Genomic DNA, 14,741 nt, shown 5'->3' with positions numbered 1-14,741 from the left:
CAGGCGCACTACTGGGGGCGTCTGGAACTCAGGAGCAGACTCTGCAAAATTGTCAGAGTTAGTCACTGTGCACGGATAAGAACAGGCACGCTAATGGGAATGCCTGGAACCCGGCTTGACTATGGTGGGTAAGGACAGGCACGCGACTGGAGATGCCTGGAACCCACCACTAAATCCAGAGGCGTACGGGCCACTAATGGGGGACCCGAAGTCTGGGAGGAGCCAAAGGCAACTAAACACAGTTAGTTATGAAAGGTTCTTATTTACTTTAGGTAGAAGACACCAAGTCCTGGAACCAGTAGCTATGTGTCTGATTTGAATGTTTGAATGAATAATAGATGCTTTAGTACCCCAGTACTGCTTGCCTATTAATTCACTCCAGCGGCTGAACCTAGCTTTCTTAAGGAACTTTAACTCCCCTGTTTGGACAAAAAATATGGCCGCCGCTGCCAGGAAACTACTGCGCATGTGTTAACAAGGCTGCCTATGCCACGTGCGGTTGTAACAAAGAGCTGCGCGTGCTTCCAGCTGTGCAGACAATGGCGCCTCGTTTAAAAAATCCTGAGCAGCCTGGAGTGAAAAGACTGCTCCTTCGCACGCCAGCTGTTTCCCTTAATCAATCTCCCTCCCAGCATGCGTCCCCTTTGTCCTCCGCTTCCCTTGCTAACTGCTTGCCTTTCTGTCTTTTTTTTTGTTTGTTTGTTTGTTTTAAACGCGAGGGGTTGCCCGAGCCTCCCCGTTTGTTTAAGGCGGCTGCCGGCTGCTGGAAGGTGGCTGGGGTTGGTTAGGGAGGGGAGTTAGGGATTTCCCCCTTTTAAGTGGGGGTGGTTTCCCCTGTAGGAATCTGACTTCCTGAGTTTTACAATTTAGCAAGGAAATTTTTGAGTGGTCAATTAAATTGAATTAAATTATCTCTAATTAACTTTTAAACTAAGCAATTTCAGCTACTAGAAAAAATCCCCCCTAATGGAAAGGAACTATACCTGCCCAGGAGCCAAAAGTTGTAGATGTCTCGCATGGCCAGATCAGTCAAGACTAAAGGATCATGGTCCAAGACAGGGCGTGGCAACTTTGGCTGACTGATCTGATTGGCCAGGAATACAGTCTCAACCCACTGCGTGGATTATCCATCTCCAGTGCTGGAGAATAATCTATATATGATCGTGTGTGATTTTAAGCTAGTCAGACGAAGTCAGTATACTACCTAAATTGTGTGAGCTAATATCAAGATGCTCATTCCAGATCTATTGTCCTACTGCTACTGTTCAGCTCATTTCAGAGTGAGCAGAAAAGTGCTGGCGTGTAATTTCTCCTCTTATTCTCTGCTTATTTTTGATCTGAATATACTGAGGAGCAGAAAGGCATGTTAAAACAGGATTTAAAGTAATTTTAGACTACAGTCTCCTTTTCCCCTAATTTGAAGACCTGTGGTTTCTCCAGAAAAGCAATTTGTAGCAAGCATACATTGCAGATTTTTCTATATATATTAAACTTATATCCTTGTGTCTCACTTACGATTTTAGATCAAAAGCCCCAGCTGGCCTTTAAATGATATGCCGGGGAACACATTCTGAAAAATAAGTTGAACTAATAGGTTTTCTAATACGCTGGCCCTGACACGTGGAGAAAAAAGCCTTTTCTGGAAAGCCAAGACAGATGAGATCATCTAAATCTCAGGAAGAGGCAGTGCCCAATCAACAGGGCAGGCCCTGTGACATAGAAGCACACATTTTCATTTCGGCAGGATAACAGTTTCAAAGAAAGGACCTGAATATGCCCATCCTATTATATCTAGTGGAATGGGAGAAATGATCAGAGATACAAGTAGTTCTCAGAATTGTGGTCATTGCAGTGTCTCTGGGGTCATGTGATTGTGATTTGGATACCAGGCAACTGTCTTGCAATTGCAACAGTTGCAGTATTCCATCCCACATGGTTCCATTTGTGACCTTCCAAATTAGTTTCCCACAAGCGAAGTCAATGGGGAAGCCGGCGGGAGTCTGCAAATCATTCCCAGCACTTTTTCTCATGATCTCACTCTGCAGAGGCCACGCACAGCACTCACCTGCCCACCTGTAGCTCTCACCCACCAACCTCCTTGCCTGGACCTCTTCCTGCCTCTCCCCATGTTGCAGCTACATGATGTCCTTAATTAGTCAAGTGGTCTTGGGGGTAGAATGGCACTCAAGGCTGCCATTACACTTTATGACGAAATTGTTTAGTGATGGAAATTATGGCCCCAATTGTTTTCATAACTCAAATATTATCTGTAGGAGTTACCCAATAAATGTCTATGGCTGAACTATTATTGCAACATAGTGATGGGTCCTGTTCAACTCTAATGGATTATCTATTTTTGTTTTATTTTGTTATAAATGACCAAAGGAGCTAGAAAAAAGGCTACACTTCTGCTAATCATTATTTACCTGTAGCTCTTGATATAATTTTTTTAATTCTATAGCTGCAGGTCCTGTCATCTGTCCATTATAAGACTGGAACCCATTCAATTTCCCTTTTCTTAGGTCTTCTAATTGTTGAGTAAGCTGGTCCACTTTTAACACTGCAGCTTGTAATTCTTGTTGCTTCTCCTGGAACATGGTGCTGATATGTTCAATTTCAGTAGCTACAATTAAAATAAAAACAAAGAAAATATCAATGAGCATCAGAAATTACATGCAATACTTTAGAATTATATGCTTGCAATCTTTGCATTTTATGAGGGGTCTTTAGTGGTCTCTGAGCTTGGTTGTTTTCTTGTAGTTTCTTGCAGATTAGCACTGATGATGTTACCTAGTTTGGGTAATGAAACATCTGCAAGAAAACAACCAAGCTCAAAGAGCACCAAGGACCCCTCATATCAACCCAGAGTTACAGATATCATCCTTTATTGGTTTGCATTATATCTCTAGGAGCAAAATAAGAATGAAAAATGTAGAAACTGTGATCTGACAGAAGTTCATTATGGTATTCTCATGCCGTAAGTTTTCTGATCCCTAAATACATAAATAGGCCAATTTATTTCTGTTCCCTACGCTCAGGACTTATAAGCATTAAGGGACAAATGTGAGAAGCTAAGAATATTGACATGAAAACTTAAACCCTAAGTTGTACAGTCCAGCTCTATGTTCAAAGCGTAGGATGCTCACTATGCCACAACCAGCCTATAAATGTCATAAACAAACAAGTCTCCATTTATACTTAAGGACTTAAGAAAATCAGTGTATGCATTTGTAAATATGTTTGAAAGAAAGAAATAGTATTAAGAGATTCTCTAAAAACAGTAAAAATTGAAAATATTAATACTGAATAACTCTTCTGATTTGAATATGATTGATCATGTGCTTTCCTTTAATGTATCAGAATTATATTTATTTAACTTATTGTATTTAAAACATTTGTAAAGATACCTATCTTAAAATCGAACTATGTCCCCTCCCACTATGACCTCAGCCTATCTCAGCGCCTGGGGCAAGAGCCAAGTCTTGGGTGCCTTCTGGAAGATTAAAAGGGTGGGAAACTGTCAGACCTCCATCATGGTGAGCTATATGCAAACTAGATCATTACAGCTCACATAATAGGTGACATTTTTTTTAAAAAAATCCTGGCTTACTGAAATATATAAATGCCTTGCATTGCTCAGATAATTCATACCAAGTTTAAAGTTTTAACTGCACATAAACTTTTATATTTCATTCTTAATTAAGTGTGTGGTCACAACGTGCTGAAAAATAAGGTGAACTTGGCTGTCTTCTGATACAGCAGTTGTTCTTTCTATCATGAAAAATGGATGGGGGTAGAAAATAAAAGTGTAATAGAAGAAATGACTTCCATGTTCAAAATGGCTCAGATGATTGCTTTTCCATATTTGAAGTATCCACAGTAGTTTGACAGGCATCTCGGTACATGACTATATCTAAATCAAATACTGGATTTAAAAAGTCAAGTAACAAGCATTACAGAAATGGAGAGAAATTACTCATACACAAATTGCCATTCATAATTTTGCTATAGTCCACCTGCCCCCTCATGGCACGGATTTTTTTCAGCTTGGTTTCTTGGGTCTCTACTCGTTCTTTAAGTTTCTGAAGCTTTTCACTCTCAGACACAGACTGTTGCTGACGGCGTTCCTGTTGTTTGAGATAACGCAAACGTTGTTCCTATCAAAACAAGTACAACATGTAATCATGCTGTCTTATTTTTAGAAAAATATTACCAGTCTCTTAGTATTAAAAGCATGTTGAGACAGCCAGTCTTTAAATTAGTTAATAGCTTCCTTGCCTGTTGATCTTTTTTCTTTTGAGTCTAGAAACAAATAATAACTCCCTATCAAACCTGTAAGAAGATCAAACCTCATATACACTTTAAGAATTGAAGTGAACTATTCATTCCAACATAGTTGCAAGTTTCCGTAATGGGTACTTCCTGCTACTTGAACATGCTTCCTTCCACTGAAAAACTGGTCCCAACACTCCATTACACAACTTCCTAAAGGAAACAGTGACTATCATAGGATTACAAACATATAAAGATAAGGAGATCCAAAGCAAGATAAATATCACTTCTTTAGAATCACAGACTATAAACTGAACAAATGCAGGAAATGCTTCCTTTTTTTCTCTTAGCACTTTTTTCTTACCACACAAAACAAAAACTAAAATTCATTTCTGTCCTGTAATTTGGCACATATTTTCAGTAACATATGCTAAAATACTGCAATATGAAAGTATATATCAATTATGTTACAATTGGGAAGGGGGTTGGAATTTTAATACATAAAATGTTCAGACAAATAGCCTATACCATGAACAATTTTTACATATCAATTATGTTCACTTATTTACTCCTTTTCTGAACTAAATATGCCATAATCTTTGCTCACTGAGGATTCATTACAGTACCTTCATAATATAGGTTGTTCTTTCTGCACTAGAACTCAACATGCTATTCATGTCTAGCTGTACTGTAAGCATGTTTAAAACCGTATACTACTGGTAATTATATATTTTTACTTTTTTAAATTAGTCTGAAATCAGTTGGTGCAATTTAACTATTTATTTATGATTCCAAAAAATGGAGAATAGAATCTTGTTATCTCTCTATTCTTATAATCCCTATTCATATAGCTTTCTATTCCAAAACCTTTGGAAACTCTTATCATTCTTGACATTCACAGAGCATTCCATGCTTAATTTAAAAGCATCTATATTAAATTTGTTGAGCTCAAATAAACAGATGAAACTGGGCCAGTCAAAAGAAAAAAGAGGAAGAACCAGAGGTGTTATTCTCAGAGATGAAATAAATAATCTGGGCAGTTTAAGCCATACTACCACCAAAAAGCTATTGATAAAACAAAATAAAAACTAGCTATAAAATGTCTGTTATGTTTCAACTGCTGCCTTATAAAATATCCTGGCCATTTTTGCTGCATTGATGCACTTATCACCAATTATGCTACCTTCACTAAGAATCCAATCCACTTTTATTTCGAGAGTATAATATAAGGTCAGTTGCATATGTTCGCTTGTAGCAGCATTTTAAGCAAGGAAAAATGAATTGCAGCAATTCTTGATTACATCATTTTCTATATTGCTCAGATTTAAAAAATCTTCTAGAGAGTATATTTTCAAAGTCTGATAGTTTACCTTGGCAACCAACATTTGCTGCTGATTTTCAATTTGCTGTTGCTGCCTAGCAGCCATATCCTGAAGTTCTGACAGTGTGAGTTCAACACGTGGATTTCCAACCTATAAAGGAAAAAAAGATCAATTGTAAAAAAGGAAGAGCACTAGAGACATAATATCATAATTTCAGTGAAAATAAATTAAAAGCAAGCTATAATTTATTACTTGATCTCAAGACAAAACAGAGCTCCAAATGACACATACAGAAATATGTTTGAAAATTTAGCTTCCTGAAACCAAATATATATTTTACATACCTAACACATCAAGGTTTAGCAAAAAATAGTCAATCAACTATAAAAAACACGAAAACCAGTAACATACTAAAAAATCTAGAAAAATCCTAAAAAGAAAACCCCAAAATTTAAAAAACCCCAATAATAAATATTTAAACATTTCACATCCTGTATATATTGTACATCAGATGCTGCACATAAATTATTGGTTTACAAAAAATCTGGGTGTTATTAAAACTCTCAGGTCTGTTTCTAACTTTTAAATAGTCCAACTGTGCATCATTGCACAAACCTTTTTGAAATACCTCAAATCTGATAACTTAAAACGTATGCAAAATCTGAGACCCATTACTCCTGTGTAACTGAAATTTCAAAAATCTTCACATCATTTGTATTTGCAAAGTTGTAGCCACTGCAGCATCACCATGGTTAGCCACAGTCATGCGACTGTGATTTCCAAAGCTCCCTGCAAGCTTCCCACAAGCAAAGTCAATAGGGAAGCCAGCAGGAAGTTGGAAGTCACTCCCACTCCCATTGCTTTTTTGTCCACATGTTTTGTCATTCTGTTTCGTTGTTTATATAATGAAATATATCTGAAAGGATGAGCCAATGGTTCATAGTTCTGTTATAACACTAACAGAAAAATAACAAAAATGATACTACTACTCTATGGCTATAAAATATGAAATCTGCACCAAACAAAAACATTGCTTCATTTTTTTTATTAGTGGAAAACACTAATTTTTAAAAGATAAATAAATTACACATTTACTAAGTAAATATTTCTGTTTTCACAATTTCATGTAGAATATATTTTCTGTTTTCATAAAGCAGAAGACTCAACTAGCCTGGTCTGCTTACCAAACAAAATTATCTGACATTAGTGTGGTATCATAATTAATGAATGCATATGTTTTTTCATTACCTTACTTTAGTTTTCACAGTTGAACAGTATCACTAGAACTATTTTACCATCAAATAATTGTGCATAATAAAACAATGTAGCTTTCAATTACTGAAAGAAAGTCATCAGAAGAATGCATCATAACCCAATGGCTTAAATATTACAACATTTGATAAAGCATATCAAAATCCATGAATCTGAACTACACTAAATCAAAAAATACAAAAAGGCTGAGGGAAATAAAAACACTAGCCAGTAAAAAGAAAGTTACTTCTGTCCAGATCTATTGAGCCATGTCCTGAACTCTTTCAATAAGGTGTTTTTGCACAAACACCTTAAGAAAAAGTTTAATTTATGACTAGGGTATAGTTCCAACTTAACTTCTTCTCATACAAAAATCAGTAAGACATTAAAGAAAATCTAATTTAGATTTTTCCCAAAATATTACAGTTAAGTGCATACATTCCATAATACTGAAGGGCTAAAAATAACTGAAATTTCTCCAAAATATAGCATTTCACCTTCTATCCACACCGGTAACAGCAAATAATGACAATAACCTTTTACACACAAATATACTTTCTACATATTTAGACAAATCTTTACCATCAATGACTTTTCTGAAGTGGTATATGAACAAAACAGAAATAACAACAACAAAGGTTTAAACCTGTAGCATTATGCTTGGCTGTTTCCTCTTTCTCCATGAGAAAAATAAGGTTGTAGAAGAGCAAGACGCTCAGCTTCAGAGCTGCAAATTTTGAAGATCAGAACCAGAATGTTTGGCCCATCAAAATAGGGCAGCTTTGAAAATTAAATAACTTCATAATAAATTTGTTCTCAAGTAATACAAGTTTTCCTGAAAAGGATTCAAGCTTTTAATTCTAATTCTTTTTAATTCAATTACAATTCAGATAAAATGGCTGAAAAATATCTCAACTTCTCCTAATCCAAAATCCTCTATTTAGAAACAAAGCTCAAAGAAAGCAATAGTAAACATTTCTAATCCTGTTAAAGTCTGAGAGCTCAAATAACTAAATATTATACTCATACTACTTATATAGTTGTTCTCTGAATGACATCATTTATTTTTCAAAACAAACCTGAGCCTATCACATGTAAGACACACTTGTGGCACTCACTGACAATAATATAATACTAATGCATTTCCAATGTTCAGAAAAGGCTTTCTACATAGATAACTACTCCCACACATTCCAAAAATTCATTTTGAGCTTCACTTTCTAACAAACTATTGGCTTCTTTTTATTAAGTGAGAAATGTCTTAAAATAGAACTGGTTCAAATATAATTCTGTCCATACTAACCTATGAATTAAAAACCTCTATAAAAACATAATATTTATACTTCAACTTCTTACATCTGAGGAATCTTTTAGAGCAAAGTATCGTCTACTGGAAATATAGCCAGTGAAATCTCACTTTATTTTTAGTTCTATCATATCCCAGTGACAAAGATGTGGAAATAAAATTATATATCATAATTAAAATAATTATATTATTCAACAAAAGTGCCTGCATGCTTTATTATCTTCATTTATTTAAAAATGATCAGCTGATATACACATAGCTCCCAAAGATAAGTTTCTATGCACACCAGTATTAGAAACAGCAGTCTTAAAAAAACAGTGAAACAGAAATATGAGAAATATACAGTTCCCTGGCATGTGATCGTGCCTATCAACCTGTAATCTTCATATTTTTTGTCACTGCAGCGGTATATGAAGAAATACATGTGCCAAATAAGTTGCAGACTGAAAACTTGAAGATAAGTGTTTTCATATCTGTTTAAAATCTGTTATATAGATCTGTAAAATAATTCATGTATGGAATAGTTGATTTTGTTTGTCCAAACTGAAACCAAAGTACATGACTTTGATGTTTCATGTCCAGAATGCAACAGACTTGTTTTTTATTTATTCCTACAATGCAAAGAAATATTTTGATCCATGCAGGGTTGGTTTGTTGGGACGGTGGAAAAGAAGATAGACAAATGAGAAAGAGATAGAGATAGAGGAGAAGGAAGACAATGAAAAAATGAGGATAGACTAGCCATTGGGATATACTTAATTTGAGACTTATCAGAGATAACAAAGGCTAAGAAGAAGAAAAGAAGGTGCTGGGAAGATAAGGTAATACAGGGGACCAGTAGGACATGCCATACTAGAATTCTTAAAGTAGAAGAGGACAGAGAGGGGATGAAGTCCACCAGCCTTGCCCTAACTTTAACTGTAATCTGTAACAGTTTGACCCTGTTGCTACTGAGAGATAAAATAAATAAATAATATTGAAATAATCACTGATGCTCAAATCTGGGAACTAGAACAGGGGGCCCCAACCTATGGGCCGTGGCTTGTTTGTGCATGCACACAGGCCCTAATGCCACCGCCGTGCGTGCACAAGGTGCACGCACACACATTTCCCTGCTCCTCCTTTCCCTCCAGGCCGCCAACCCAGAAAGGTTGGGGAGCTCTGAACTAGAAAACCCATATTAGGTTAAATTCACATCATCATCATCATCATCAAGTTGGAAGGGACCTTGGAGGTCATCTAGTCCAACCCCTTGCTCAGGCAGGAAACCCTATACCATTTCAGACAAATGGCTGTCCAGTCTCTTCTTAAAAAGCAGAAGCATTCACCGCTTCTGGAGGCAGGTTGTTCCACTGGTTAATTGTTCTAACTGTCAGGAAGTTTCTTCTTAGTTCTAGGTTGCTTCTCTCCTTGCTTAGTTTCCACCCGTTGCTTCTTGTCCTGCCTTCAGGCGCTTTGGAGAATAGCTTGACTCCCTCTTCTTTGTGGCAGCCCCTGAGATATCGGAACACTGCTATCATGTCCCACCTCGTCCTTCTCTTCATTAAACTAGACATACCCAATTCCAGCAACCCTTCCTTATATGTTTTAGCCTCCAGACCCCTAATCATCTTTGTTGCTCTTCTCTGTACTCTTTCTAGAGTCTCAACATCTTTTGTACATTGTGGTGACCAAACCTACCCTCACATTCTTCCTTAAAGAAGATCTCTGTACTCTTCTACACCACTATCAGATTTAGTCTACTCTCCTAACTGTGAAGGATAGGAAGGTCCTATAGAAACCAAATACAGAACAAACTCTTGCTCCCCACATTTGTTTGGCAGTTCTTCAAGACCACTAGACAAGTTTTACCGCTTAGGGTCAGACAGCACTGGAAAGTGCTTGGACTTGGAAACAAGGGTTGAATAGAGCAGCATTACCCAACCTTTCCGGGTTGATGGCCCAATGTGAGGCGGGAGAGGGGGGGAAGAGGGGATGGTTTTGTGCAAGGCGTAGCCATGCGCATGCGCGCACACAGCTTCATTTGTGTGAGGGGCGGCATGCGACAACATGCCACTCATGCAGGCCATTGCAAATAGGCCACATCCTGATAGTGGGCCATGGCCCACAGGTTCAGGACCCCCGGAATAGAGAATAATGATACTTTCAACTCTGCCAGATAGGCCAGGACAAAATACCACAAGAGCTACAGAAACTCAATTGGGTAGGGTATTTTAATAGAACTTTGAAATCTCAAAACTCTACCCCTTTTTATACCAAAAAGAATCAAAAGAAAGTAATCTTGAATATTTTTCTTGTCACTTCCTCTGTATATCAGACTGTACTTCTTAATAATCCATTTAAAAGAATTGGTTTTGTGACAAATATTTCAAAACATGAAATGCATTTTTCTCTAATAACTTATAATCAGTTCCAAAGTTGTAATAAATTTAATCTAATTTTATAACAAATAGAAAAAAATATATTATATTGACTGCACATCTGTTCACTGTAAAATATACAAAAGTTACTACAAACTGAAGACTGCTCAGTGATGAAATGATTTCCATTCTCCTTTTAATGAAACTGGAAAGAACTGCAAACCAAAATATGAATGTTGTGTTTATTATAATTCATCACACAAAAGCAATTACAAATAATAGAAATGCTTCATTAAGCACTATAAATAAATATTATTTCTTTTAATTGTGACTTGTGAAACTGGATTGGACTTGTGAAACCACTAGACTTTTTCATTCATTGATTTCTGATGAATGCTCAGAGGCAGTTCTCCATATTGAAAAAGGATTTGGGTAGGAGGAAAAGGAGGAAACAAAGCCATTCTAGTTTGATATGCTCTAACCTGCGATGATTAAGGCTCATTAAAAGATTCTGGAATACCATAGGCTTTACTTTATTTTTGTTTTTCCAACATTGTGGTTAATGCAATGTTTATGAAGATGACACAACCTCAGAAAACAGACATTCAAAACAGCACAAGATTAAATTTAATGCTGTAGGCATCATAAAGCATTTACATGCCTCACATATTTTCATAACAACATTATTTCTTTTTCAACTAAATTGTTGACAATGTTCCATAAGAAATCTGTACAATTCCAAATGTAAATATAAAACTTGTACTATTATTTCTATTTAACCATTTATTTTCACAGCTAAGTATGATTACTAAAACAATAATCAAATGTTTATTGTTAATATTAATTGTAAAACCAATGAACTGCAAAAATACTATTCACAAGCTAAGTTGGTCAATAAGTCCCAAATCTCATAAGAAATAAGTTCTCATCCTCAGTTTGTATAGATCTAATAAATCTCAGCTGGTTTTTTGTACCTTCTTCAATCAAAAACAAAAGTCTCCTTTTCCTCCTACCCAAATCCTTTTTCAATATGGAGAACTGCCTCTGAGCATTCATCAGAAATCAATGAATGAAAAAGTCTAGTGGTTTTTGCCAGCAGTGAAAAGCCTAATCATGATAAGATCACATCAGCTGTCAGGTCTAATTAGCTTAATGCATTGTCCTTTTCATATTAAATGGAGAAGTTTAAGCTAGTTCCATTTTTACACTTGACTGTGGATTTAAATTCAAAACACAAGCAATGCAGAATAGAAACTTTTATGGATTGTACATCTCTGTACATCTCTGTACAATTTTTAATTGCTTTTACTGTTTTTTAAAAAGTTTCTATGCTGTCCAGAGGCGTTGGATAACTGTAATAAACACATTTATCACTGAAATAAAATAGATACCTTAACCTTTCTAAAATTTCTACTTTCCAAACAATAAGAATAGAAATAAACCAAATCAAACCAAACAAGTTTTAGCAAATAAATGTAAAATCCAGAAGCATATGATTATTTTTATGCTATTTAGCTGAAATATGCAGCACGGGGTTTTAACTTGTGTTATTGTTTATTTCTATATGTATTACTATTGTTTTATTTTTGTAATCTTAACTTCTCAGAGTCTTTGAGGATGGGCAGGATATAAGGGTAATATGTTAATAAGCCTACATATATAAAGACACTAGAACTCTGATAAAAAGAGTCCATTTGGTGCAGTGATTAAACCACTGAATTAGAAACAGAAAGATCCTGAGTTTTAGTCCCAACTTAAGCACAAAGCCAACTGAGTGATTTTGAACCAATCACTTTCTCTTAGCCCCAGGAAGGAGGCAATGGCAAATCTTTTCCTAAATCATATATTGCTATAGATTTGCCTAACGTTTAAAAAACAAATCTAAAGCTATTTATTCAATAGTCATATTTAAAATATTATAAAAGCAGTATTTAAAACTTGTTCTAATAGTCTAATGGTCTATAGTCTAAATTACTACTATCAGTAGATTGTTGCCAAATAACATAGTTTTGGAATATATAACATATATTGAAAACTTTTTATATATAATAGAAATATCAGTGGGTTAAATCCTTATAAATATTCTACATAAAATTGTTTTTTTATATTAAATTCAGGAGAGGAAAAAAGTTAGGCTGTCAACTGCCATAAATTTTATAAAAGAAATCCTTGCTAAATTTGTAAAATGTAAAATTGTTTGCCTTGGGGAAATCTATGTAAAATACTTTAAAATGTGTTTCAGAAATTTTAAAATATACTGTATGTTTAGAACTGTATGAGAAAGCCAAAGTAGGCATAACTTCCCAAGACAGACTAATTAATCCTAATGTTTTAAAAATAATTTCTTATGAAGAAATGCGAGATTTTGGTATTCTCACATTAGACTGTGAAAGATTCCAAAAGTGAAATTACCAAAATTACACAAGATATCGCACTCTTACAAAATGTTGGTTGTTATTTTATGTTACTTTATTTTACTTTGTTTATTTTTGTCTTAACTATGAAACTCACTTGAGGATGCCAAAATTCCAGGTTTAAAAATACAAATCAACTTGAAAATACATATACTTTTAATATGCAATTTGCCACCTACCCCATTTTCTGTACGTTTCTCCACAGGTATAGAGATTCCATTTCTATGATTTTGAATCTGACGTCCTGGGAAAAACACAATTATAACATTTAGGTTTCCCATTTAATAGCTATTTTTAGCATTAGTATACATTTAGACAATTTAAATATAATGCCCAACCTTGTGTGTGGATTTGGCCAGCACAATTTCAGGTGCTGAAGAGGACAGTAAAATGTTTTCTATCTTTTTAGGTGTACAGAGCTTTGTTTTTCTACATCTCAATAGAACCTCAGTTCAATAACAACTAAAGAACCACTGGAATTGACATTATCTGAGTTATAATTACTATGTTGTTTTCCACAGTTATATAGCTAAGGTGGTAAAGTGGTAAAGCGTTTATTCACTATACCCTTTCCACAAATACTATCACCACTGGTGTTGCTAATTTCAATGTTTTTCACACTTATAACTATTGCAGCATCCCCATGATCACATGATTAAAATTTGATATTTTGGCAACTGGCATATATTTATAATGATTGTACTGACATGGTTCAATGATCACCTTTTGTGATCTTCTGACAAAGTCAATGGGGAAGCCAGATTCACTTAACAATCGTGTTACTAACTTAACTATAGTGATTCACTTAACAAATGTGGCAAAAAAGGTCATAAAAAGGGCCAAAACTGACAATAACTGTCTTGCTTAGCAACAGAAAGTTTGGACTCAATTGTGGTCAAAAGCCGAGGACTATCTGCATACCTATTTGTAAACTACACCAACCGCCATACCATTTTATTCACAGAAGAGAATGTTAAAACTCTATTAAGCCTGAGTTTCCAACAGGCACTGTAAAGAATTCACTGTCTAATCTTTTCTATGTATCAACTTGCTTGCCATGATTGCTTTATCTCCATGAAGAGTAACAGTATGCCTAAGATTATAAAAACAAGCTGCTGACCTAAACAGCCAGACTTTAATTTTGTGCAAATGCAATCTCTGATAATTTTTTAAATTAAAAAAAGTGGGAGCTGGTGTGGTGGCAATGGACCAAGGGATTGGAAAGCCAGTGGAGCCCTGTTGATATTTCCCTGGGTGGCAACCAAGTGAGATTGTGTCAGGGGGTGACACCCCATAATGGAGGCTCCTTGGTGAGCATGAAGTAAAGCTCAGTGGTGCTGTGGATATGCTGCCTTTGTTCTAACTGTGGAACAGACACCAGAGGACGCAGTAGCACAGTAGAATGAGCAGAAATAAATTAACAGATTAGCTAGTTGGGTCTGCTGCCCCAGAGAATATAAACACACACTCAACTGGCACAGGATTAGGAAGTGATGGTGGTTATGGGGTTCTGTTCATTAGAGTCCCCGGTGGAGTAGAGGATTCACATGGCCAGGTGGTTTATGGCTGCGGGTGCAGGAGCAAGGCAGTGGAACCGTGGGAGGACTGCCATGTCTGTTGCAACTGCTGCTCAGGTGGCCACATATAAAACAGTCATTTCAATAGATTCCCTTGCTTGTCTAGGAATACCTGGGACTGAAGTTGCTGACACACAAAATTAAGAATATTTGTATGAACCAGGGGTTTTATAAGATTTGGTAGCTAGAGGTGGGGGTTATGCCTAGTTGTCTTGCTATCCTCATATGGGAGACAGGAA

At 35.8% G+C, this 14,741-nt stretch overlaps 1 protein-coding gene across 6 annotated transcripts in view; it reads right to left on the bottom strand.

Annotated features, from left to right (window-relative positions):
* PPP1R13B (protein phosphatase 1 regulatory subunit 13B) overlaps window positions 1-14,741 on the bottom strand; it is a 65,400-nt gene that overhangs the window by 21,164 nt on the left and 29,495 nt on the right. For all 6 annotated transcript variants that reach the window (XM_039368946.1, XM_039368943.1, XM_039368942.1 and 3 more), the window contains exons 4-7: window positions 13,105-13,169; window positions 5,643-5,744; window positions 3,983-4,157; window positions 2,427-2,623 (exon numbers count right to left, since the gene is read on the bottom strand). In XM_039368946.1, coding sequence (XP_039224880.1) covers window positions 2,427-2,623; window positions 3,983-4,157; window positions 5,643-5,744; window positions 13,105-13,169 — 539 coding nt within the window. The remainder of the gene's footprint in view (window positions 1-2,426; window positions 2,624-3,982; window positions 4,158-5,642; window positions 5,745-13,104; window positions 13,170-14,741) is intronic.

Source organism: Crotalus tigris, unplaced genomic scaffold (assembly GCF_016545835.1).
Source record: "Crotalus tigris isolate CLP2741 ecotype Arizona unplaced genomic scaffold, ASM1654583v1 scf7180000020955.813331, whole genome shotgun sequence".
Lineage (NCBI taxonomy): Eukaryota > Metazoa > Chordata > Lepidosauria > Squamata > Viperidae > Crotalus > Crotalus tigris.
This window is presented reverse-complemented; position numbering and strand designations above follow the sequence as displayed.